At 44.6% G+C, this 25087-nt stretch overlaps 1 protein-coding gene across 1 annotated transcript in view; it reads left to right on the forward strand.

Annotated features, from left to right (window-relative positions):
* Nucleotides 1–350: 350 nt before the first annotated feature.
* The window catches only part of LOC136435610 (irregular chiasm C-roughest protein-like), a 37439-nt gene continuing 12702 nt past the window's right edge, over nucleotides 351–25087 (forward strand). The window contains exons 1-6 of the mRNA XM_066429236.1: nucleotides 351–1264; nucleotides 6757–7083; nucleotides 14969–15140; nucleotides 15606–15745; nucleotides 21913–22060; nucleotides 22733–22848. Coding sequence (XP_066285333.1) covers nucleotides 1204–1264; nucleotides 6757–7083; nucleotides 14969–15140; nucleotides 15606–15745; nucleotides 21913–22060; nucleotides 22733–22848 — 964 coding nt within the window. The 5' untranslated portion in view covers nucleotides 351–1203. The remainder of the gene's footprint in view (nucleotides 1265–6756; nucleotides 7084–14968; nucleotides 15141–15605; nucleotides 15746–21912; nucleotides 22061–22732; nucleotides 22849–25087) is intronic.

The following is a 25087-nucleotide window of genomic DNA, read 5'->3' on the forward strand; positions in this document are numbered from 1 at the left end:
AACTTGGAATACAATGACATTTGGGACATGATATCATGAAACAAGGTAAGACCAAGCCACCTCATGTATGAACCGGTGTTCGCTTAAGCACTTGAAATATTGTCCGCCATGAAAGACTTATGACTTAGGCATTGTTGTCTATTTGTGTGTGTGGTGGAGCGGCACGTTTAACCTTACAATTTATCGACATTTTCATCGCTTGCAACTTTCAAACGGAAACGTGGCGCCCTGCGTTATTCGACGATTATTCATTACGCGAAAAGCACGACGGGAAGTTTTGAAGGCACGAGCATGAGGCTGACGTGTGTCGTCTGGTAACGTATTAAATCTTTGTCACGAACAGTCTTCAAACGGTCGCAACACTCTCTGTACCGGGATGCCGGGGAAAACCGCAAAACATAATGGGTAATTTGAAGCTAGCGTGAGTGGAATATGCTAATCGGGGGCAGCTATTTCAGTCAGTCGGTGCAGTCCGAGGACAGATACTGTTACTCGTCGGTCGGTGTTTACCGGTATACCGGGAGTTTGTAATTCCCGTTCGCTTCTGTTGAAGAGGAGCGTTTTTCGAACGCAGGGATGCTGCCTGAGGCGTGCGTGGACCAGTGTTTAGCGACCCTGCTCATGGACCAGAGGGATGAAAGTCGAACCCTGACTGTTGGTGCTCACACGACTGGCGTGCTACAGGAAAGAGTTGCAGGACGGCCGTGCTCCATTGTTTACTGCTTTTGTCTAGAATAGCTAGCTACAAGAGTTTCACAGGTTCATCGAATCTGAGTATGCTGTACGTAGAATTATTCCTTCCTTCTCGTTACCACCGTTGGAGTAGTAGGTTTTCAGTTAGCTAAAATTGGATCGAGATTCCATTTCCCTGAGCAGTCGTACGTGTGCACACATTCTTCCGAGGGCCGGACTAACGACCTTCCTCGCATCTTCGGGCAGATCCGCCGGGCGCTTGTTGATGTAAGTAACTTTTTCGCAGCTCCCTTGGCGGACGCACTAACTGCCTGATCTAATTGAACGTGTGTGGCTGAGTAGATCGAAGCCCTGACAACAAAGGCGTTGATCGATCGGAGTGCCCAGCAAATCAGCGCCAACTGAACGTGGCTGAGGGAAAAACCACGCTCTGCTCCCGAAGCAACCGGGCTCATTACACAACGTTCTCCCCGAAAGGTGTGTTTCCGTGGCTGACAGGTCCGCGCGGTTATGGCTGCTCTACACGTCCTCGCTGTGGCGGTGGAGGTGTCGCTGTCCCTGGTGCTGAAAGGTGAGTGACACTGCTAATTCCACCAGTCAAGTACAACATCGGTCACTTCTACAGCTGACGTTTCATTAAAGATTGCCACGAGCACATTTTGCGGTGAATGAAGCGCTGTTAAATGTCTATCGGATGTGTCATAGGGTCCTGCTGGTAGATAGACTGGTAAATGCCTTGGAATGAGACCGGCATTTGGCAACGTGAATAACTGTGAAAACACACTGCAATTTGAAGTTGCCGTGGTCCATTGTATTTTTCTACCGTCTATCTTTAAAGCTGCAGTGTCTTCATTTTTCGCTTTATATGTCTCCATAAATGCAAGAACGCAATATGCACTCGGGTGAAGATTGTTTCCGGTACACTATATGATCATGAGTGTTTATCAAACTTCTGTTCAGCGTAAATGGGAGTAATCTGGTAGCTAGTTTCGATATTTCAACCCGCGGGCCCCTCTCTCTCTTCAGAATGTTTCCATTTTGGTTGTTACTGCACCCGTTTCTTGCATGCTTTATACAGCCGATGTTTATTACCCTTTTCCTACCGCTACACAGAGAGGGGTGTTAAAGAAGACGTGGTGTAAACTAAAACTTTATGATATTCATGACACTGCGTAAGTGCCATTGATGTTCAAATCTTAAGCGAAGGAAAACATCTTAGATACATGTATTCTCCTATAGGCAACATGTAATACGAATATTTCTACCTTGATGCATAGGTATTTAATTAGCCGCATCTCTACCGTTTTGAATAAGATAAGAGATGGACATGTAGACTTGACCGGTCATTTGTGTAAATTCTTGCATTTATTGATTCTAAAATGGTCAGATTTGACAGATACACTAAAGCAAATGAGGATGATATGCTTATGATCATCAATGGATAGTTTTTCTGTGCCATCAGATCTTCAAGTTTGGATATGATATCAAAGCAGAATCAGAGCATATTCATCTGATTCATGATTACTTAGAAAATTCTTGCATTCTTTAATCTTAAAATTATCAGATATGACAGATAAACTCAAACAAATTAGGGTGATGTGCTTATGATCATCAACGTGTTGTTAGAAGTGTTTTCTCTGCTATTGACTCTTCAAATTTGATATGAACTCGAAGCAGAATCAGTACATATTCACCAAATTCATGAGTACTTAGAATTGCGTTCCGTGCTATCGGCGCGGGTCGTGCGAGTCACAATCATGGCGATTGTGTCGCCCTAGTCGAGCGTTCTTCATCAACACCTGGTGACTTTCACCCCAGGTTCACTTTCACTCTCACATTAATGAGATCCTGACACGAGATCCCGTACCATGACGGATCGAATTTCACCCGCCCTTGACATGCACGGACCCGACTTTGATATCTATTATACCTCTGAACGACACATTTGTATGTATGTATTGGTAATAAAAAAGGAATTACCGATGCGAATTGCCGGATAGTGGTGGTAATAGTGTCGGTAAAGCCGCCGGTTCGGTGAAGCCCTTGGATTGATGACCGTACCCGTGTTGGGGGGTAATTGTTCCCGTGGGCATCAATCCTTTAGTGCATAAAATGGTGTTTCTGAAGTTGGCTGTGTCCATGCGGAAAATTATATTGGCGGGCCGGACTCTCGCTGCAGAAACGCAGGTGAAATGGCGGAGTTTAATCTATTTTCCCGTCCCCGCCCCCCTTTGTACTTGGCATGCACTGCAACTCGGCATTCAGAGACATCGTAAATTATACATCGGGCAGCTTAAATCAATCCGCCTAAGTACAGTGCAGCGGGGGAATGGGATGATCCAACCTTTCCATGGTCCCGTATTATCAATTGCTTAATTCTCGGCGTGTCTTGCCCCGGACGGAACGTTTCCGATGTCCGTGCTGTAATCTGCACCTTTAAGTATTCATTGGCGGATTTCGCCGTTGAACCTGCCGATATCTTACTCCCGTCCAACACAGTTACGCTGGGGCTCACGGCACGGTTGGAGATTAGAATGAACGGGACTGTTAGAAATACAAGAATACTAATAGCGAACCTAGAGGGGAGGGTAGAAGCCACATGTGGTATCCAATAACTGTAAATATAGCACATGAATCAAACTTTGTATATACGACGTCCTTGAATATTTCATCAAGCAACAGATGCACGTGGTTCATTAATTACTCGGGTTCATCGGAATGTGAAATTAAACGGTCTCGTTGCCAAGAGAAGATTAGAAGGACGCGTTCAAGCGTGCGTTGCGGACCTGCCCAAGGCAGATGTGTATGACGTACCGGTCTGGAACACTGGTCGACGTCAGCAAGCAGGTCTTTCCTTTAAAACCACTAACTTTTGGTCCAGACACTGGTGAGGCATGAAAAATGTTTTGTCTCCGGTTACGGTACCAAAGAAAAAGGGTCGGTAGGTAGAAATTCTCTTTCCTTTTTCTTTTTTTTCCCCATAGATTTCGGCCGAAGTGATCCAATAAATTCGGTTTGATATTTTAAAACGGGAAGGCATACGGACAATTGTATTCAAAAGTATATCAATAAACGGAACAAAGAAGCACAATGTTAACTACGCACTCCAACATCAACTGTTCAAGGCCCTAATCTGTAGCTGTTAACAAAGTTATGTGACATACAGCAAGAAAATTTGCTTGTTGGGGGGAAATTGGGTTCTCTTTTGGGATTTTTATCACTTAGATGTCAGATCGAAAATCTTATGTACACTGCACCTTGCTAGGTTGCTAGCGGTCTACCAAAACGACTAGGGTTGGTAGCTTTTGCTAGGGTCGGTCGGGTAAACGGAAACACAACATTTCATTCCTAAGCCTAACTACTGGTCTTGACACTTGTGATGCATTCTTTTCGAGAGCGCCGGGGTTGGTTTTGGGGCTCCCCCGACATCGAAAGTATTGTATTTCATAACGTCATTTATCTCAGTCTCTGGCTGTGACGGGTCATTTTTAAAAGGGACCGTGACCTTGTGAAATATTGACGAGGACTTCTGGTACGTTATCGGCGTTACAATAATCTCCAAGCAGATGTTAGGGCCGAGTCTGCAGTCGTTCCGTATTTCAGATACGCAGCAGTCTATGGTGTCGAATTTCTGTCCCAACATCTGCTTGGAGATTGATGTCACGTGTCTACATACGGTCACGTGCCAGAAGTTACGAGTCATTATCTTGACGAAGGCTGGAGCGATATTTAAAAGTTTTGGTGAATATTTTGTTTGAAGAAAACGTAACTTCTTACGACTAGAGAACACCTTTGCAGTATGCCTCGGGGTTCCCATCCATAGTATCAACGCTCGTGTGCTCTCGCAGTCAGAAAGCTCTCTCGCCGACAAAAGTTATTACGAGTCTAGCGGTAGATAAGACAACTCAGTAGGAGCGTAAAGTCCACTCTAAGACATTTCCCGGCATATCACCTCCTGTAACCACACCACGCCGTTTCTTCAAATGGGGTTCTAATCCCAAACGTCCACTACGCACCGCCCAGAAAGAAGCGAACGTCTTCCCGCGAGCGCCACAATGTGAGAAACATCGCCACAGCGAGGATGATAACGACAGAACGACCGTTAACGTCAACCCTGCGCAGACATCACAGGGAATCATGGCCGTTTCCTGTTGGCGGTGGGGGGTGTTGAGGTGCTGATTAGTCAAGGTTGACGTGCAGGCGACGAAAACTGCCACTAAGGGAGCGCTTCAATAGCAAATGGCTCACGGAATGGCCCATGTACAGCCAAGATTCCTTCAGCAATGGTCACTCTAGATTTGGAAAGCCATTTCCCAAATTTCAGGGGAATCACGTTGGATACCGTGTACTTCCACTTGTTACAGCGTAGATGCGTATGTCATTTCTAGAAGAACGTTTTCCAATAATGGTATCTTTATTTCTGTCATAAAAGAAAAGGTTAATATTTGAACCAGAAGTAGGTTAAAGATTACACATTTATGGCCATGTCTTGACATTTGACTGGTGTATTAGGATATCAGTCTGTAAACGGCTTTATGAGCATTAATGTAAGTTTTCTTAGTGGTTTGGGGGGTAATTTGCGCTTACATAGAGCTCCCACAGCTTGTGAATGGGAGACCACGGAAATCTGAAGTCGAAGCTCACCAGCTTGAGGTAGCGCTTTTGACAGGCCAAACTGCGTGGCCAGAAAGCTAGCCTGTCACCCAGTACCCGGCTAGGGTCACATTTCCAACCGGGGCCCGGCCGGGCTGTTTGCAGAAAAGCTAAGAGCAATTAAAGTGTATATCAATGAATGTGCACAATACAAGCTATGCTCTTAAATAATTTTGATACGTTTTGTGTTTTTGTTGTCTTTTCGTTCCCAAAGATTCGGGCCCCGGATTGGAAATGGGACCTAAGCAGTAGCGGGTTTATCACTGGATTGTAGCACGTTGGCGGCCTCTCTGCAACCGAGTGATTTTACAGAGCGCTCAACGGATTTCATCGATAAAAACGAATCTTTTACGCTTTGTGTTTTGTTGTCTTTTTAGTCATACTAGTACATTTTCCATGATATTCTCATTAAAATTTTGAGAGTAACACAAATCCAATTTAGGTCACAGCGAGGTCGCTGTCCAGTCCAGTAAGATACTCACTTAAGGGTCATAGTTAAGGGTTAGAGGTACCTATTCTTGTTTCTTCTTCACAGTACACGGTGCTGCGTATCGACAATAACCCCCGGACACTGTGACGCTACCGGACCAGCCCGTCATAGTTCATTATTATCGCCCTTTGATCTGTCTCTGGTTCAGATATTGTAATCAGGGGTTATGGTTAAGGGTCATAGTTACCTATTCTTGTGTCCTCTTCAGAGTACTCGAGTACAAAGTGCTGTGTACCGACAATAACCCCAGGACACTTTGACGCTACCAGACTAGAGCCTGTCACCATGCGTTATGATCCTCCTTTGATCTGTCGTCGGATTATTGTTATAATGAGAATCATAATGATTATTATTATCTCCTCACAGCCTTCGAATAATTCAGGATGTGAGAGTAATGATAATATGCAACTTCATACAACTAGAGAATGCCTTGATGGTATACATCGGGGTGCTGATATTCCGTATTCTGATAATCATCATCATAATCATTATGATAGTTATAACACTATTATAATATATATCACTGTCCTGTCACATATATTATTCCCAAGTCCACGTACTTGCAATTAGCCTTCGGACACGAACTTGCAAATAAACGTCACTTTATAATCCAGTTATCAAAGGTTATGTTTTAAGTGTACATGAAACTAAATTATCTCTATCTTTCACATAAGAATATGGTCTTTCCTGAAAACATCTATGTAATATCTAAATGAATTGTCCGAGGAGAAAAAGGTCCCAAAAGGTCTACTACGTGCTCTTTTGTGTGAAAAACTAGTAATGATTGACTCCCCCACTAGCTAGGATGGCTGCCTATGGGGATGATATACATCTGATGGGCCAATATCTTGGGATGTATTTCACTTCACGAGGAATTTTTTTTATCTTTAGAGTTACTTATCCTTGTTTCCTCTTCATAGTACAAGGCGCTGCCTACCGACAGTATCCACAGGACACCGCGACGCTGCTAGGTCAGCCGGTCACCCTGTACTGCTCCTTCAGTGGCCTGTCTGCGGGAGATGTCGTCAACTGGCACTGGTACAACCCGTCCTCCGAGGCCAAACTCTACCACATCTCGGCCGGCAGCGTGGTGGCGCCCGAGTTCTCCCGCTACTCCATTGTGGGGAACACGCAGAGAGGGGAGTACAACCTGTACATCAAGGACACCAGTCAGGAGGACGAGGGGAACTACAGGTGCAGCGTGTTCTCCGTCAGGGACACGAAGGACATCGAACTGAAGATTATCGGTGAGACATTTGTTATAGCTGAGAAACTGGAATGGTTTCTAATCCTACGGTCACAATTGCGCCGGTGTCCGTAGGGGGTGAAACCCCGGCCGGGCCCCTCATAGTCACAAATTTGTTCCGGTGGACTGCCGAATATGGGATAGGGGGTTACCAAACGATTAGCTTACGGCGTCTATTTGTTACAGGGTCCCGGGTTGATTTTAACTCCGAGCTAAAATCAATCTGGGGCCCGGTCGTACTCAAAATTAGCCCGGTAGCCACAGGATTTCCCACGGGCCCACGTAGGGGTTACGCCGAAAACAGAATGAGTCAGCATTACTCTAACCAGATCTACAATTTCTGCAATATTTTCCAAGAAAAGGCTTCTGCAGTTCTTTGATATGCTAAAATAATGGACCCTGTGCGAAGGTGTCTATTACTGACACTTTCCCTACAGCGTCCGTATTACTGCTTCCTCAGCCAATCTACAAACATAACGAAGCCATTCCTTCCCACGGCCCCTAAATTGAGACACGTCGGGGCCTCACCCCTACTATACTATACGAGTGTTTTACAAGCTCACGTCCATCGATGCGCGGACTATACCTCCAAATGGGATCTTTTCAGGGCCAAATCTGCGGCCGTCAGCCCGGCGTTTACAGGCGCATAACTTACAGCTACTTTGATAGTTCGGTGAAAAGAACTGAGGGATCTTTGACATTGCGGTCCCTTCCGTCGTGTAAAACATTGGAAGTATCTGCCTCGTATAACCGTTAAACCGCCACATAGCCACATAGTGTAACACACCGTGCATACAGTTTGTAATTGTAAGCTGTGCTGAGACTCCTGGGATGTGCCCTTATATTCGATAAGTATGGTGGGCTCTTTAACCTGCTCGGGGGATGGTTTCTTCTCGAACACGTAACGTCTTCTTCGGAATGTAAGATCTACCCGAAAGACGCAATCGCGTCTATAACAACCACTAGGCGGAGATTTGCACTCACGACCTTGTATATGTGCTAAATCATTATTGCTAACCAAAGGACCATTGCATGTTACTAACATATCATCTCGACAATGAAATAAAGGGACTCCTAGTCGAAAGGACGAAGGTCGTTAGAATCCTTTTATCTGTGCCGAATGATTGACAGTTAGCGTTCCAGCGGAAACTGATCTGACAGTGCGGCTTTTGTTCAAGACTTCCGAAAGGCGCGGGCGACCTTTCATGCTATGAGGGCAAGACTTTCTTCGCGGTAGGCGACTAAGAAAACTACACGGCTCCGTAACGAGGACGATCAATCAATATCCTGTCTTCGGGTTTTCCAACTTTCCTAATGCTAAATACCGGGGTCGGGAGGGCATCGCCCGCGGGACCTCTCCCGGCATCCCCCCGGGTAGCTCCGTCATCTCACTCCGTCAGATGGCAGGATGATGGGTGAGATATTGCTCTTTATGAAACTCTACCCGGGCTTGAGGAATGGCGTAGCCGGCTCCGGAATGTTTCCCTCATTCCTCCCGTGATTTACGGTGAGAAGGCATGGGCTGATTACCCGCGAGAAGGCTTGCCGCTGAAATATAGGAAACATGTCAGCCACTCTGTCTTGCCGCATTAATTTCCTGAGCACCTTTTGGAAATTTCTCCTGGGACGTATTATTTGTCTTTACTACTCTTCGTCCATGATTCATTGAACAAGTCTTAACGTTAGTTTAATTCCTTATCTGATCCGGCCCCATCTTTCTACGAGACTTATGGCTTCTCATTATTCAGTAACGACCTCTAAAGTTTCCCATCGGACGTCACCACAGCTGACTGTTAAACGCCCTCTCTGCACTCAGATGGCATGAAGTTTAGTCTTCTCATGTACGTGAGTTATGTATAGCGCATTCAATATCAGTAACCTCTAGGGTTTGTTCCTGACCTTAGTCGGCTCAAGGTCAAGATGCACTCAACACTGTAAGATAAGCCCCCCCCCCCTCTGTCGCGTAAAAGAACATCTCCATGTTGTAAGCTTTCGGCCCTGTTTTTGAGAAGATTAATTTCTTTAGCACCTTACACAAGCTTACGATAAGGGCACTCCCCGGTGTCAGGACCCCATAGTCAAGATTAACAACATTTCCATGCTTGGAATGGGGGTTCTATTCTCTGTTTTAGAATAGAAGATTTAAGTTTTTGAATACGTTTATTTATCCACCGCTGCTCTCCACACTTCTCATTAAGGGTAAAGGCGAGACCCGGTGACATGACCGCACAAAGGGCAATTGCGGCCGCATTAAGTCAACTGAGTTAGCAACAAGCAGCGGCCTCGACAGACCTCAGTGTTTCAGAGATTTCTGACCTGTGTTTGAGAAGAGTCAGTTCTTGAATACGTATACTGTTCTGTACGCTTATCAATAAGGGTAATGACCTGCCCCGGTGTCATGGGCCCACCGTAGGCCATTGCAGCCGCATTAGATCACCTGAGTTAGCAACAAGCAGCGGCCTCAACAGACCCTAGTGTTTCAGTCTAGAGGGGGATTTCTGACCTGTGCTTGAAAAGAGTCAGTTCTTGAATACGTATATTTATCCACCACTGTTCTGTACACTTCTCAATAAGGGTAATGGCCTGCCCCGGTGTCATGGGCCCACCGTGGGCCATTGCAGCCGCATTAGATCACTTGAGTTGGCAGCAAAAAATATCGTCAACAAACCCTAGTGTTCCGGTCTAGAGGAAGATTTCTAAGCTGTGTTTGAGAAGAGCCAGTTCTTGAATGTGTTTAGTACGTACCTATTACTGTTTTCCACACTTCTCATTAAGGGTAAAGGCACGCCCCAGTGTCAGGGACCCACCCAGGGCAATTACAGCCACATGAGTTATCGATGAAAAGTACTAATAGCCTGACCAGAACTTTGTGTTACAGTCTATAGATGATGTACCGTCTGTTCTGTGTTTAAGAAGATTCAATTCTTGAATACATTTATGTACCCACCACTATTCTCAATACTTCTTGATAAGGGTAAAGGCACGCCCTTGAGTCATCGACCCACCCAGGGCAATTGCAGCCACATTAAAGCTACCTTTCTTTAGCAACGTACAGCGGCCTCCACCAAGCCTGCTGTTTCAGTCTAGAGGGTGATTTGCCGTCTTGTTTGACAATAGTTGGTTATTTAATGCGTTTTATTTACCAACCACTGTTCCCAGTTTTCAGTAAGGGTATCGGCACGCGTTGGAGTCATTGACCCACCTAGGACAATTGCAGCCGCATTAAAGTTACCTGTTTTTAGTAACGGTCAGCAGCTTCGACAGACCCTAGTGTTTTTGTCTAGAGGGTGATTTACCGTCGTTCTATGTTTGACAAGAGTCAGTTGTTGAATACGTTTTATGTACTCACCACTGTTCTCCACACTTATCAGTAAGGGTAAAGGCACGACCTGGAGTCATCGACTCACCCAGGGCAATTGCAGCCGCATTAAAGCTACATTTTGTAGCAACGTACAGCATTCTCCACCAACCCTGATGTGTCAGTCCAGAGGGTGATTTGCCGTCGTGTTTGACAAGAGATAGTTGTTTAATACGTTTTATTTACCAACCACTGTTCTCCACACTTCTCAGTAAGAGTAAAGACACGCCCTGGAGTCATCTACCCACCCAGGGCAATTGCAGCCGCACCAAAGCTACCTTTTTAGCAAGGTACAGCAGTCTCCACCAAGCCTGCTGTTTCAGTCTAGAGGGTGATTTGCCGTCTTGTTTGACAATAGTTGGTTATTTAATGCGTTTTATTTACCAACCACTGTTCCCAGTTTTCAGTAAGGGTATCGGCACGCGCTGGAGTCATCGACCCACCCAGGGCAATTGCAGCCGCATTAAAATTACCTGTTTTTAGTAACGATCAGCAGCTTCGACAGACCCTTGTGTTTTTGTCTAGAGGGTGATTTACCGTCGTTCTATGTTTGACAAGAGTCAGTTGTTGAATACGTTTTATGTACTCACCACTGTTCTCCACACGTCTCAGTAAGGGTAAAGGCACGACCTGGAGTCATCGACCCACCCAGGGCAATTGCAGCCGCACCAAAGCTACCTTTTGTAGCAACGTACAGCATTCTCCACCAACCTTGATGTGTCAGTCCAGAGGGTGATTTGCCGTCGTGTTTGACAAGAGATAGTTGTTTAATACGTTTTATTTACCAACCACTGTTCTCCACACTTCTCAGTAAGAGTAAAGACACGCCCTGGAGTCATCGACCCTCCCAGGACAATTGCAGCCGCATTTAAGCTATCTTTTTTTAGCAACGATCAACAGTCTCGACAGACCCTTGTGTTTCAGTCTATAGGGTGATTTACCGTCGTTCTATGTTCGCCAAGAGTCCGTTGTTGAATACGTTTTATTTAACTACTGTTCTCCACACTTCTCAGTAAGGGTACCGACACGCACACCCTGGAGTCATCGACCGACTCAGGACAATTGCAGCCGCATTAAAGCTACATTTCTTTAGAAACGATCAGCAGCCTCGACAGACCCTAGTGTTTCAGTCTGATCAATTTGTACAGGTGCGTCGGACCCTACAGGAACGCATGAGAATCCATCAGATAATCCAATTTTCTCGACGTTACAATAACCACGAGATGGATTGGCCGAGGAATTTGATTGATGGGTTTACCCTCTTATCTAAACGGAGTGATCCTTGCAGAGTGCTGCGTGCGTTACACAGGGGACGGGGAGCGAATAACGAGCGCTGGAGATTGGCAGTGTAAACGTAAACATGTCTACAGCTAGAGAGACTTAAAAGAACGAAATAAAACAGTACCAGCACTCAGAGAGCAACTATTTCGGAGTCTTTCTAAAGCATGTATGCAGCTAGAAAGACTTGGACGAACGGAACATAGCCTTTAAAAAATCCCAGGGAGTTCTAATGTATATATCTTGCCTTCAGTTACCGGACTATAAAGTATTAATTGGTCATAACATGATCAGTGCCAGGTGACCCAGTTTTCTTGGAAGCTTATCTACCTATCTACTAGTAGATACACGGAATTGGCTTACTTCCAGTCAGAGTGCGATTAAGAATGAATACCTTAAACAACTCCTGGATCTGAATCTAAATCTAGACCTGTCAAAATATGTGTCAAAATTTCATCGCTCCTCCTTTCGACCAACAAACAGATTCAAATCATTTACAACAAGAAACCGAAGATATCGTAGCTCCGTGAAAATATTTGGAGCTTTTTGTGAATTTCTTGTTTTATTCTTTGTTGTGAATTTCTGGCGAATTCTGGGCATGTATTTTCCTGCCTACGCAGCTTTGGACCCGAGCCAAGCCAACCTCCCCATCCTGTGAGAGCAACTTTAATTTTGACCCGGACCCATCTTGACAATCCCCGGTTACACCATCTTCTACCTCGCGTCCTGTCACTCTACAATATTCAAATAACTGAAGATACACACCAAGACAATCAAACACAAAACGAAAACAATACCTCCGTTTTTACGGAGGTAAAAAAGTTTTTTTTCAGAAATTCTGTCCACACACCAAACATGGGCTCCATGACGGAGGTAATCAACAGAGAGCCTGAAGGTCAGGAAGAACTAGTGAAGCGAATCCAGTCAGCTCAGGAAAATCAATACGAATTTGATCATAAGTCGGTTGAATGAAGGCGAGTATTGTTCTGGTAAGAAGGACGGCATCTCCGCACGATGTAGGACGAAGGAACCGCCTGGAAACTGTCTGACAGGAAAATTCGGAGCACGTCAAGTTTAATCCAGGTCAAAACTGCGTACATCAGTGGAATATATCCCAACTTTCAACCAACAAAAGATATCAGTAAACATAAGAGACGCGGAGGCAAACAGCTTTACACAAAGATTGTGAGGATGAATCTTGTTGTTTGGTAAAGTTAACAATTACAGAAAAAAATTAAGAAACCCTGTGTTTCCGCATTCATTAAGGAGAGGAAATTGCACAATCACGAACACAGCAAGGTTCGATAGTTCACCTTCCTGCCCGGACAGGATATACCTGGGATTCAATTCAATTCAATTCTTAGTCAGTTCATTGGCCGTTATAACGTCCGTCCCCTCTTTATACGGAACAGGGGGAACGATTTCATCATTAACATTCCCAACGGCTCTCTTATATCTGCAACAATCGATTCTTATAATTAATCTCTGTGCCCGGGACGACATAGTTATTATATCCGTCACTGCTAAACGCTCATCACAAAATGGTGAATTTGGCGGGCGCCCAACTTTACTAGACTGTCTAACACGGGTCCCTGCTGTCGTCCACTTTACCGGATGGACATTTGGACTTGATTGCTAAGAATATAATTCCTTTAGGCTGGCTAAAATGCTGTCATCGGTGGCACGGTGGCGTTTTGGTTAGGCTTGTTGACTCAAAGTCCGGAGGTGTTCTGATGTTGTGCCCTTGGGAAAGGCACTTAACACTAATTTCCTCACTCGAATCGGTGCAAATGAGTATTTAGCCTCGGCTAGGGACGTCACTCGAATAGGACGTTTGAGGAGAGCCACACTTTAAGCACGTGAAAAACCCACCACGGCTTACATGTAGGGGTCCATCCCGGTGTGAGTAGATCACATAAAATCTGTCCCATATGTATGTCCAGCTTGTTCTCTTCGGTACAAACCTGGTGTGTTACGCCATGAGGCGGTTTACCGTGTATGCAATTCAAACAAATAAAGACAGCAAAAACCCTGAAGGTCGACATATGTACTGTAGTTATGTGTTCAGGAGGAAAACAGGGAAAACACCGTCAAGTAGAAATATTTGCTGTTTCTACTGGCTGTCAACATAAGTACAGGTGCAGTTCTTCGGCCGTATATTGTCTCCTAACGCGCGAGAGAGGAACACTCCATCAGAATTCCCACCGGCTGCCTCACGACTATAACAATCAATTTTCTAATTAATCTCCTCGCCCTAGACGACAAAGTTATTATATCCGCCCATCCCACGGTGGCAAACTTGGCGTGTTCCCAGTTTTTCCAAACTCTGGAGTGTCCCTGCTGTCCACTTTCGCCCGATTGACGAGAACTCTCCGACAATAACAGTTTGGGCCAGATTGCTTGGAAAATTACCAGGGGATGCAGCCTTGTGCCGGTATGATTTGTCTTGTAGTTAAACCGGCGCGCGGGATTCATTAAACGGTCTTTATTGTATCTATCAGGAACAGGTGCGTCCCGTGGAGTTAGCTAGCGGCGGATTTCCCCCTCACACGGATGACTGCCACCGCACGCCGATAGAAGTCAATGAAAACGACTACATAAAGAATGGTCAATATGTGGGCCATATGGCCCTCCACAGTCAGCACATTCTTAAATGTCCGAATCGTTTTTAATTGCGGAGCGCCAATCCCAGATGGGCAATCAAGTCATAAAGGGTTTAGGGTTTAACGTCGGGTTAGAAGAGGAACTGTCGACGTTGTCGCATTCTGTAGTAAATATAAGTCAATGTTTTAGGACTAGGTGACGGGTTTCTTCGCAAATGTAGTATTTTAACGCAACTTTCCATTTGGTTGATCTATTACAGCTTTGATTCTTGGTCTTGGTCACCCATATAGATATACGGACCTCTAAACAAACCAAGCAGTAAATGATCCAGTTTATACACGCAAAGCTTTCGGTTCCTGAGATTTAAGCTCCCATACAGGCGACCTGGCTTAACCAGGCTCTGAATAATGAAATTCTATGTGTCTAGAAAGAGCAGACGCTGGGGAAACAATCGAAACCATAGCGGTGGACTCATTAAATGAAAAATGTCTACACAATTCACCAATTAGGGACAGGGATAGCCAGCTGGAGTGTGTGTTACGCCGAATTGCGATTAAATCGGTTGACCGATTCAAATTCAGAACAAGCAAGTCGAAGCAATCTCACAATGGTCACCACATGTAAACATGTTTATTCCCCCTTCCAGTACCCCCGCCTGTGTCGCCAGAGATCACGGGCCCACGCACCCCGCGGACCGAAGGGAAAGGCCTGGTCCTGACGTGCCAGTCCCGGGGAGGACGGCCTCTCCCTAAGCTGGTCTGGTACAACGGCACGACACGCCAGCCACCGGTGCGATCTGTCAGCAGGGTACAGCATAGGTAAGTAGTGTCTGACGGTCGCGTGGTTACAAGACTCTACCTATGAACCGATGAGACGATTCCTAAATTTTATCAATAAGGTGGTTCACCATTCCAAGTACGCATGCGCACGATCAACGATGAAGGCCCCTAAGACATAAACAAAACACGCCTGAACATTATTATGCAAATCGAGACAATGGTCGAGACAAGAACTGTTTTCAAGTGAGGAGCTTTCACCTTTGATCTTGCGCATGCGTACTCGTAATGGTGAACGAGCTTATTCTAGCGATTGGCTGCATGCTACTGGAAAGGGTTGCTGGAAAGGGGCGTTGCCAGCCGAGGGCCACTTTTAGAAAAGACCTGATGAAAAAGAGAACCCCATCATGCATACTATACATATCACTAGCCTTTTGTCAAAACAACCGTAAGAATGTCTTTTGATTAGGCTAAAGTTGGATCACGGCACATCTTCATTTTTTGCAGATCCGAATCGGTGTTTTCCGAACTGGTCCTCCCTTTCCTTACGAGGTGGGACAACGGCGCCAACATTAGCTGCGTGGCAGATCAGGGCTTCCCGAAAATAGCCCCACCGAGAACCACTTTCAGGAAGATCCACGTGCGCTGTGAGTTACTGTATTTGTTTGTTTCTTATATGCTGGCTGGCTGGCTGACTGGCCCCACTAACGTCACCAAAACTTGTGTGTGCGGCCGGCAGGCCATCTGTTCCCGGTCATCAAGGCAGCCCCGTGTGAGGTATACATCAGGTGTTCTAGTCTTGAGTATCAAAATGACAGGAAGATTGATATCTTGATGATATTGAACATCTCAATTCATACAAGAATCGGTTACACAAGAAAGAGCTACTGCGGTGGTTCCTATATCTGTTGAACGACTGCACAAGAGTTTTGTGATAGTGACTTTGGCATCTTTCCCATAACTTATCAAACACCTCTCCATTAAAGTTGAGCGAGGGTTTACTCCCGGACACCTGGACGTAAATGATCAATCGTCACCCTCAGGGTAGAAAGATAATCTGGGCAGTTAGCAGATTCATCGGCTTTTGTTGACCAGATCTGGACCAATGCAGTCTTTGGCTTTCAGAGGTATTTAACCAGGAACATAAAGTGAGATGGTTTATGGCTACTATAAGCCTACGAAAGTTCTTATCGCCGTAATGGTTTTGTAAGGACACTATCTGCTGCCAGGATCATTCTGCGTGGTACATCATGTCTTACGTGTTAAATCCATGCCAGCGTAAATGACCTCAGAATGTCAAGGTAAGACTTAATGGTATTTGGAGTTCTGTCTCAACAGCTGTAGGAACTTGATCTCCAAGCAGATATTCCGGTAGCCAGTGGATACTCTTTCTGCCGATGGATAATGGATAATGTCTTGCCTTTGGTAGCCAATGGATACTGTTTCGTTCCATGGATACCGTCTTCCCTCCTTTCCAATTTGGTAGCCAGTGGATACTGTTTCGGGACATGATTATTGTCTTGCCTCCTTTGTGGTCAGTAGATAATGTTTCGCCACATGCATACTGTATTGCCACCGGATCGACGATCTGCTTGAATATCATTGGGAACTATTTTCACCCTTGTAGACGTATTAGGAATTGTAGGAACTGCGACACCGACAGAGGAAAAAACATGCAAGATCTTTCAGGTAGATTCTTCATGAATACAGGCCCCCTGGCTGGCTGTTTGAGTTCTATGATCATATGACATACAATATGACGGGCAATGAATACAGCTGGAAACACTGTCCACTTTAAATTCAAGGTGATAAGACATCAAACGTTCGGGACTTCTAACAGACGATATTCAAAGTGAAATATGCGATATCAAAGCAAAACATAATTCGAAGAGAGAGATGCTCTTTGATACACCTCATATCCAATAATACGCTCAAGTCTACATGTAAATTCTAAAACTAGAATATGACTTTTCAAATTCAAAGTGACCAGTCTGTAACGAACACGCGTTATGTCAAGTATTAAGCAGGAATCAGAGGGGATGCGTGTCCAAAATTGAAATATCATTCATACATCAATTATTATGCTGCAGGGACGCCATTAATCATTTGATATAAGTAATATTCTAGAATATGTGGTATAAATGTCGGATATGTGTGTATATATATGTGGCTGTCCCAAGGTATTTTCACAACCGATCGTGTCATAAATACGGCTAATTTATCAAACCCATACAAACCAAAGACCCTAGCTATTGGGCCCCATTGATGATTAATGGAGGCTGTAGATGATAGATCAATCCAATACCAGCGACGGTCCTAGAAATTACAATGAAATGTCCACTAAACTTTCCAGGTTTGTCTTGCAATGACGTCAACGATTTAGCGTATCATTGCTTCATGATCAGTTAGAAATCGTAGTTTTGAGTTCCAAATGGAGTTCGATCCAATTCTACGCACTTAAGGTGCCCATTCGATTGCCAGATTTGTGCTAACGTTTGAAATCGGCGTCATTTTCACGTCCCTTACTCTCAGCATCGCCCGTAAAAAAGATCAATGTTTCTCTCTTTGTTGCGATATTTGATGATACGGCATTCTACGAAACAGACATCATTTCTAGATAACATCTGAGAGAATTGTCCGCTTTAACCAAGAAGAAGTACTTACTGCTTCCACACCCATTGTTTGTTATCTACTCTGAAGAATGTCCTCATCACTTTCACAAGAGCAATCGCAATATAGAACTGCTGCCACTCCATGCGTCAAATTATAAAGCAGCAAACTGGCAGAAATCATAGATAACTATCTGCAAGTGTCGACACATGGTCCACCAAAACGCTTCAACACTATTGGTTGGAAATCCTGGCCTGGCGAATGTCCTTGCAACAACCAAAGCCATAGCGCTGATGTCTATAAGCAAACTTTCACTAAAATAAATCTTATGTCTCTTTGTCGCTTTAATCTATGCCCTAACCATAACCATAAGCTTTTCTTGACAGTATCAGTGTGTATCTCCACACATCTGTGTATATTTGGATCTACGTGCAGAAGGCAGCTTAAGCGCATCCACACCCCGTTGCTCATTGTCAGATCTATATCTAAAAGCTCCTGAGGCCGTTGCACTTCTGCCGCCCAAAATGATTGCACCGTCGAATAACACATACATCAGAGTAAAGTGGCGATAGGTCTTCGCTGTGCAATGTTTAGTGAGGTGCGAAATTTGTTGTCTCGCGGTAAAATGGCAGCAACAAATGGCCGTCATTAATTTTACTACGTGTGACTTTTAGATGTGTCGTAAGCATCCTTGAGGCCCCGCAAATGGTACTTGTCAATATCCGTGAAATGGATGTCCTATGGTCTTACAGCAGAATCCGCCATTATACCACTTGCACTGATTGCAATTTGCTGTCATATTGACATTTGGTGGAATTCATGAAGAGATAGGATGCGCATACGACGTGCTTAGGACTACTCTGCAAAGGTGTAAGTGGAGCTGGCTAACAAAACGTTTTTTTTAAGGATTCCCAAAGTACACCGTCAATAAGAAATAACTTTCAAAGCAAGGATTCTGATTGCGATTGTTGAAAGACATATACGGAATATAGTTTTTGACAATTTGCTGTCATCTAATTAGTAATTGTTAATTAATTTTTGTAGTCACTTTTTGTGTGTTCCTGGTGAACCCCCACACTGGACCTCTGAGAAGAGCGGCTAAGGCCGACAGGGCTATCCAATCAAAATAAAAGATTCATTCAGTTAGTTAGTCAGTCAGTTGGTCAGTCATTCAGTCAGTCAGTTGGTCAGTCAGTCAGCCATTCAGTCAGTAAGTCAGTCAGTCAGTCAATCAGTCAGTTGGTCAGTCAATCAGTCAGTTGGTCAGTCAGTTGGTCCGTCAGTCAGTCAGTCAGTCAGTCAGTTGATCAGTCAGTCAGTCAGTTGGTCAGTCAGTCAGTCAGTCAGCCGGCCAGTCAGTCAGTCAGTCAGTCAATCAGTCAATCAGTCAAAGCATTTAACTATGGGGAAAGAAGAGGGTGTTCACACATTTAACTGTAAGATATTTGCATACGAATGCATATATCAGAAAGTAGATTTGAAGTTGGGCAATTTGAACAAGATACACGTAGTATCCAATAATTGACTATGTCCTTCATCCAGGCCACACAAGCTCCATTTCATGGGTGACATCCTGTAGGGACCCCGTGTGATGCGAGGGTGCGAAAACAATTACCCTATTTTATGATAGGACATTCTAAGAAACCAATCATTTATCAGGGTGTCCAAAATAAACACTTACTGTCCCACTATTTCTGACATGACAAAACAATACTACTATTAGATCAAATAAACCACAGATCATAGTACAATGCTTAACTTTCTTCCAACAACACTAAGGTATACACGGATCAAATCTTCAACGACCACTGTCGCCTTCTTAAGGATCAATAATGACCATTAACTTCCGAACGTTAACTCGCTAGAGTTACAGACACGTGACCCTATTGACACGTGCCTTTACGGATACGTGACGTCAGCAATTGGTCAAACCTGACAGGAAGTTTATAACGCCCACCGTCTCTGGTCTCTGTCTCCGTCTCTGGTGATGGCCGGAGTGCCCTGATGTATATGGCCTCCCTTAAACCTCTCATAAAGTAGTCCTGTTCAGTGTCCAGCATTCTGACTTGTCTAGTGAAACGGTATGGTTCGACAATGTCGGCAGAAGGCGACAGTGGTCGTTGAAATTTTGTATACCTTAGTGTTTGAAGAAAGTTGAGTATTTTACTATCATAATGAATAAACTAACACAGATGAACTTCCATGTGGACACAAATAGCATATGGAAGAAGTGGTTGAATTTGTTTTCCATTACCTCAAAAAATAAGTCAATCCCAACAAAACTAGCACCATGTCTATCTGAGAATGAAGCATAACATTGGATGTAGTCCGTGATATCATTGTATTTTCCATTATCATATGTGTCGCTTGTAATTGCAATTAGCCCTCGGGCATGCATTTGCTATAAACTTTGTTTGATTCTAGGACATATATGTTTGCTTTTTTGCAAATTGTATGGCAATTACAACAAATCTCTCAGTTTGTACTTTTACAAGAGGCCTTACTCAATCCAATACGTATGGAGACTCTTCATCACAGCAACTCTTTGCATGTTTATTGCACATCTGGTAAAAGGAGCGTTTAGGAGAAAAAAAGCCTAAAGTCACTGTCATCCTTGAAACCAGCCATTTTTCTGCCTAACGTTAATAAGATCTGCTGCAACTAGTGAAAACAGAGGACTGCCCGTTTCACACTAGTGACAGTCACACGTCTGTGGTCAGATAAAATGGCGGCTGTTTTACCGCCTGCAGCTGTGGGTGGCTGATAGGTCCATAATGCTCCCTGGCCGCTGTAAAACCAAACAAATATCTCTGCATGTCTTCTGACCTTCAGCATAATTAGGCACCACGGACAGGTTTTCACTCACGTGTGCACCTTTAATCACCGCGTTATGTCGCCGTGGCCTTCAATAAGCACCGCCAAGTTGAAGGTCAGTTGTCCCCTGCCTCGCTACACACCATCCCTCCCGGGACCCTGCCTGGTCGGGCGTTCTCGCCTGCTGACGTTTGATAAGTTCGTAGAGGGGCTGTTGTGCAGGAAGGTCAGGTAATATCACTCCTCGGCGTACCCATGTAGTTGCCGCCGGTAAATCAGCCTACAAAAGACGGCTTTTGGACGCTGGCCCCTCGCCTGCTGACGTTTGCGATGATAAGTTTGTAGAGGCGGTGTTGTTCAGAAAGGTTAGGCAATAACCATCGTCACTCCTTGGCGTACCTATGTAGTCAGCTTTTGGACGCTGGCCCACATACAATGACAGTTATTGGACGTTGGCCCAGGCAGGGTTCCAGCCAATCCGAAGAGTGACCTCTTGTTCACGCTTTTCCACTTTGAGCCAATCAGAGGTCTGCAAAATGGCGGCATGAACTGTAGCTTGTTCAGTAATTTGAGAAGTGCCCGCTGATTGGCTGATGACTAGGCCGGGCCAAATATGGCAAGCTCATGAATATTTGCAAACACAAGCTGATTGTTACGAACTAGGTCGCGCCAAAGAGGATAACAACAGCGACGTCCCCAAAGTGGCCCTTGCGGGCTAATTTATCATAAGTAACTACAGCGTGCTGCAGGAACCCTGTCTCTGATAAATAACTTAATGCTTGTTGCTATTCAGGTAGGTAAGGCAATGAACAGGGAGGATGCAGCTGGCTTCTTGTGCGTTTTGTCTCGCACAGCAGTATGCGGCTCCTGTCCATATACCGATGATCAGTCACACGGTTAACGGTCTCAGACGGCCATGACTTTCTACCAGCTGGAAGGAATGTAGTGGATAATAAAGCTCTTCGTACATAACCAAGTGGTTTATTCAAGACCGACGTTTCGGTGACCATCTGTCACCTTTCTCAGAGCGATTCTGACTGGTTCTGTTACGCACTAGAAATAGGTGTCGCTAACAAATGCGGTCCCAACCGCAAGACGGTCACCGAAACGTCGGTCTTGAGGAAAACACCTGGCTGTGTACAAGGAACTTACAAATGACGAAACTGTTTCGAAGAAACAAATGTATATTCACATATCTGGTTAGATGCTGTGGTGTGCCCTCTCCGAACTACATCAGTTGGATGCCAATATTCCTACACTCATTTGCTTACGCACTAGGGCTCTATTAAACTATTTGGATCTAGATATAAGGATCATCAAAATCTCTTGATGTATTTTGTTCTCCAGCCTAAGAACCAGTTTGTAGTAAGTAAAGCTTTCTGTTTTGTAGACGCCCCCATCGTGCATGTGCCAGAGCCGGTAGTGCAGGCGGTAGAGGGTGCTCCTGCTAACCTGACGTGCGAGGTGGACAGCAACCCCAAGTCTGAAGTCCTCTGGAGAAAGTTCGGAGGTCCCTTGCCAGAAGGTGCAGAACACAGGTAAACCGCAAGGCGTTCATATCCGGGAATGATATCATCAGTTTGGAGAACCACTGGATACAAGGTTCTTTACTCACAACCAAGGTATATCATTACAGCCGACGTTTCTGTAACGTCTGTCACCTTCATCAGGGCAATTCTGATTGGTACTACTGCACACTGCAGGGTAGGTGTCGCTGCTTGCAATGCGTTCCCAAACGTAGAGTATAGTCATATATGCGGTCCCAAGCGTTAAGTATTGTCAAATGTACGAGAAAAACATCGGCTGTGATTGTATGTCTTTGTTGTGAACAATGAAAGTTGTTATCAGTGCGGCAAGTTACACCAGGTCGGTTTGCTGGTTTGGGCTATTCGTGGTAAGTAACAACAGTCACTTATAACTTCAGGCTTGTTTGCCAGACGTACGATTAAACTTCTTATATCGAGCATGCCTTTATCTACATTACAATATCTTTGTCTCTAATACTTTATCTCTATTATAATGCAGATGGTAAACGTAAAGTTTTGTCATCCATGACCACATACTTGAACGTATGAGTGTGGCCTCCCCTTACTAGCTCTAGCGGCTTCTATCTGACTCTTTTTTCTCCCTTTAAATACATTTTCAAACGAGGCATGTGCATGTGCTATTTTTATCCTCGACCCTTGACCTCTATACCATCTTTATTCCAGAGGCCCAGTTCTGACTATCCCGAAGGTGACTAGACCAGATGCCGGGATCTTCCAGTGTCGGGCTGACAACAACGTCAAACCGGCGGGCTTCGGAACTACCACGTTGGAAGTGCTCTGTGAGTTCGTATTGTTAGTTTGTTACCTTCGCCAAGGTTATGTTTTCGGCAGCGTTCGTGTGTCTGTGAGCACGATCATAATAACTGGATACCTGGATGGATTGTCTTGATACTAAATATGTTGGTAGGTCTAGATGAGGTCTCAAAATGATTAGAACTTTGGCTCCCTAGCGACTCTCTATGGTAGTGCAGAGGAACTTCCAGTTTTAAGATCTCGTGTTCTGGACAAAGTATGGTCACGATTTTTGATTAGTTGATAGCCCTTGATGTCGGGAAGAAGTGACATGAGTTTGGGCCCTAAAGTTTGTTTGTTTCTCATTACCGGTAAATCGCCTTTAGTCGACGTAACACACCAGTTTTGTACAGTAAGTATAAGCTGTTTAAGACCGGTCTGTAAGGTTTGATCCACTCACACTAGGAAGGTGGGTCGCGTTAGGTTTTTAATTTAACGTGCTCAAGGTGTGGCTCTTTTCAAAGACAAGACTTCCAGCTTAATGCCCCATCTGAGTGGACGACCCTAAAGCTGGCGTCACAATTCATGTGAGCGTCGGCCGAATTTGTAGATCGCCCGAAGCTCGCCGAATTTCAAAATCGCCCGAGCGTCGACCGTATTTTTCAATGAAAATCTCAGGTGACGTCCGTCGAACACTAAAAACTAAAAATCCCCCATGGGATAGTACCATCTCTTGGACATGGACGAAGTCAGAATCGACTAACCTGGTAAATATAAAAGGCCAATATTTGGATCAACTTTGATTTCTAAAAATCGCCCGAAGCCCGCGTAATCGACAGGACGTCGGCCGTATTTCGGCCGAAAATGTACATTTGAAGCTCGCCAACACGTCGGCCGAGCTGAATTTCTTATTTGTGACGGGGGCTTAAACGAAGCTCATTTTTACCTGACTCGAGTGAGGTGTAGAGTGTCTTTCCGGGGAGGGCGAAACACTGAAGCTGCTGGGATTCGAACCAAGAACCTTTAGATTCTAAGTCAACATCCAGAGCCCCAAGACCACCATGCCACCATATCGTGACTTTTGTCGATACCAGAAGAGAGGAAGTTGTACATCTTGTACTCGCTTTAGGTAATGGTGGCTTTACATATCAGATCTCTGCCAGTCGGAATCAGCGCGAAGTACCGTGTGAATTACGGCTCACATCGATACGAGGGAACGTCGTATATCTTCTCTTCAAATCAGAAAATCCGGGCTCTTTCTCACTTAGGGCCTCTCATGGTGTAAATCTCCATGAGCGGATCCGTTTGATATGTGTGAATATGTGAGGAGACAGCATATCGTATGTTCACATAAAAACAGCTTTGCTTTCTATTATAATGGTATATTTGATACGAAATTACGTTAATCATATGTCATCTGTGAGTTATAATCATGACTTATGCCAGAAAAGTGAGGGATAAAAATAGTGCTTATTGTATTCCCACTGGTTGACAAGGGTATCCTTTCAAATAAATATATCATAGTACCCATGACGTTATAAATCAGTTGAATGTACTCACGGATGTGAGTGCTTTTTATTTTTCATAACAATGTCCCGGAAAGCCCAGTCTAGTTCACATGACATATTGTACATACTATTAGCTAGCATTGTTGTGTTTACAGCACTGATGCCGTGCCAATCTGTACATGTCTCTCCGAGGGCATAAACCACTTTTAAGTTCTCTATGAGTGGTTATAACGACTAGTATCAATACGTTGGGAAACTGTATATCTAGTGTTCACCTTCAAATACTGTCAAACCTGGATTCAGAAACCACTCGAAGAACTGAGGGAAAATGGTTGCTGAGGACAGGAGGTTGCTCAGGACAGGGTGGGGTAGTTATGTAAAAATGGACGGGACTGTTTTAATGTGGTTTGTGACTGGAGGTGGTTGTCCGCGCCAGTTTTGATTGTACCAATTCTATTTTTGTACGAACTCTCCGATAATGTAAAACAGTTCTAGATATCTTTCGACTGCTGTGGGTTACAACAGTTCATATCCAGAGGTGAGGGAACTTTACGTTTCCTTAAATATTATATTTACAGCAAATGATGACCCCTTCTCATGCATGGATCTCTCTTAGTGGTAATCAGCATGAAATGCTTGGTGAGTTACGGTCCGTATCAACTCACGACACACACTGCTGTATATCTCGTGTTCACATAGCAATGCTTCTCTCCGACGTCGTATCTCTAGCGGTGTTAATCAGTTGGCATGTTGTACGCGATAGAGTCGTAACGCTGGA

Source organism: Branchiostoma lanceolatum, chromosome 1, assembly GCF_035083965.1.
Source record: "Branchiostoma lanceolatum isolate klBraLanc5 chromosome 1, klBraLanc5.hap2, whole genome shotgun sequence".
Classification (NCBI taxonomy): Eukaryota; Metazoa; Chordata; class Leptocardii; order Amphioxiformes; family Branchiostomatidae; genus Branchiostoma; species Branchiostoma lanceolatum.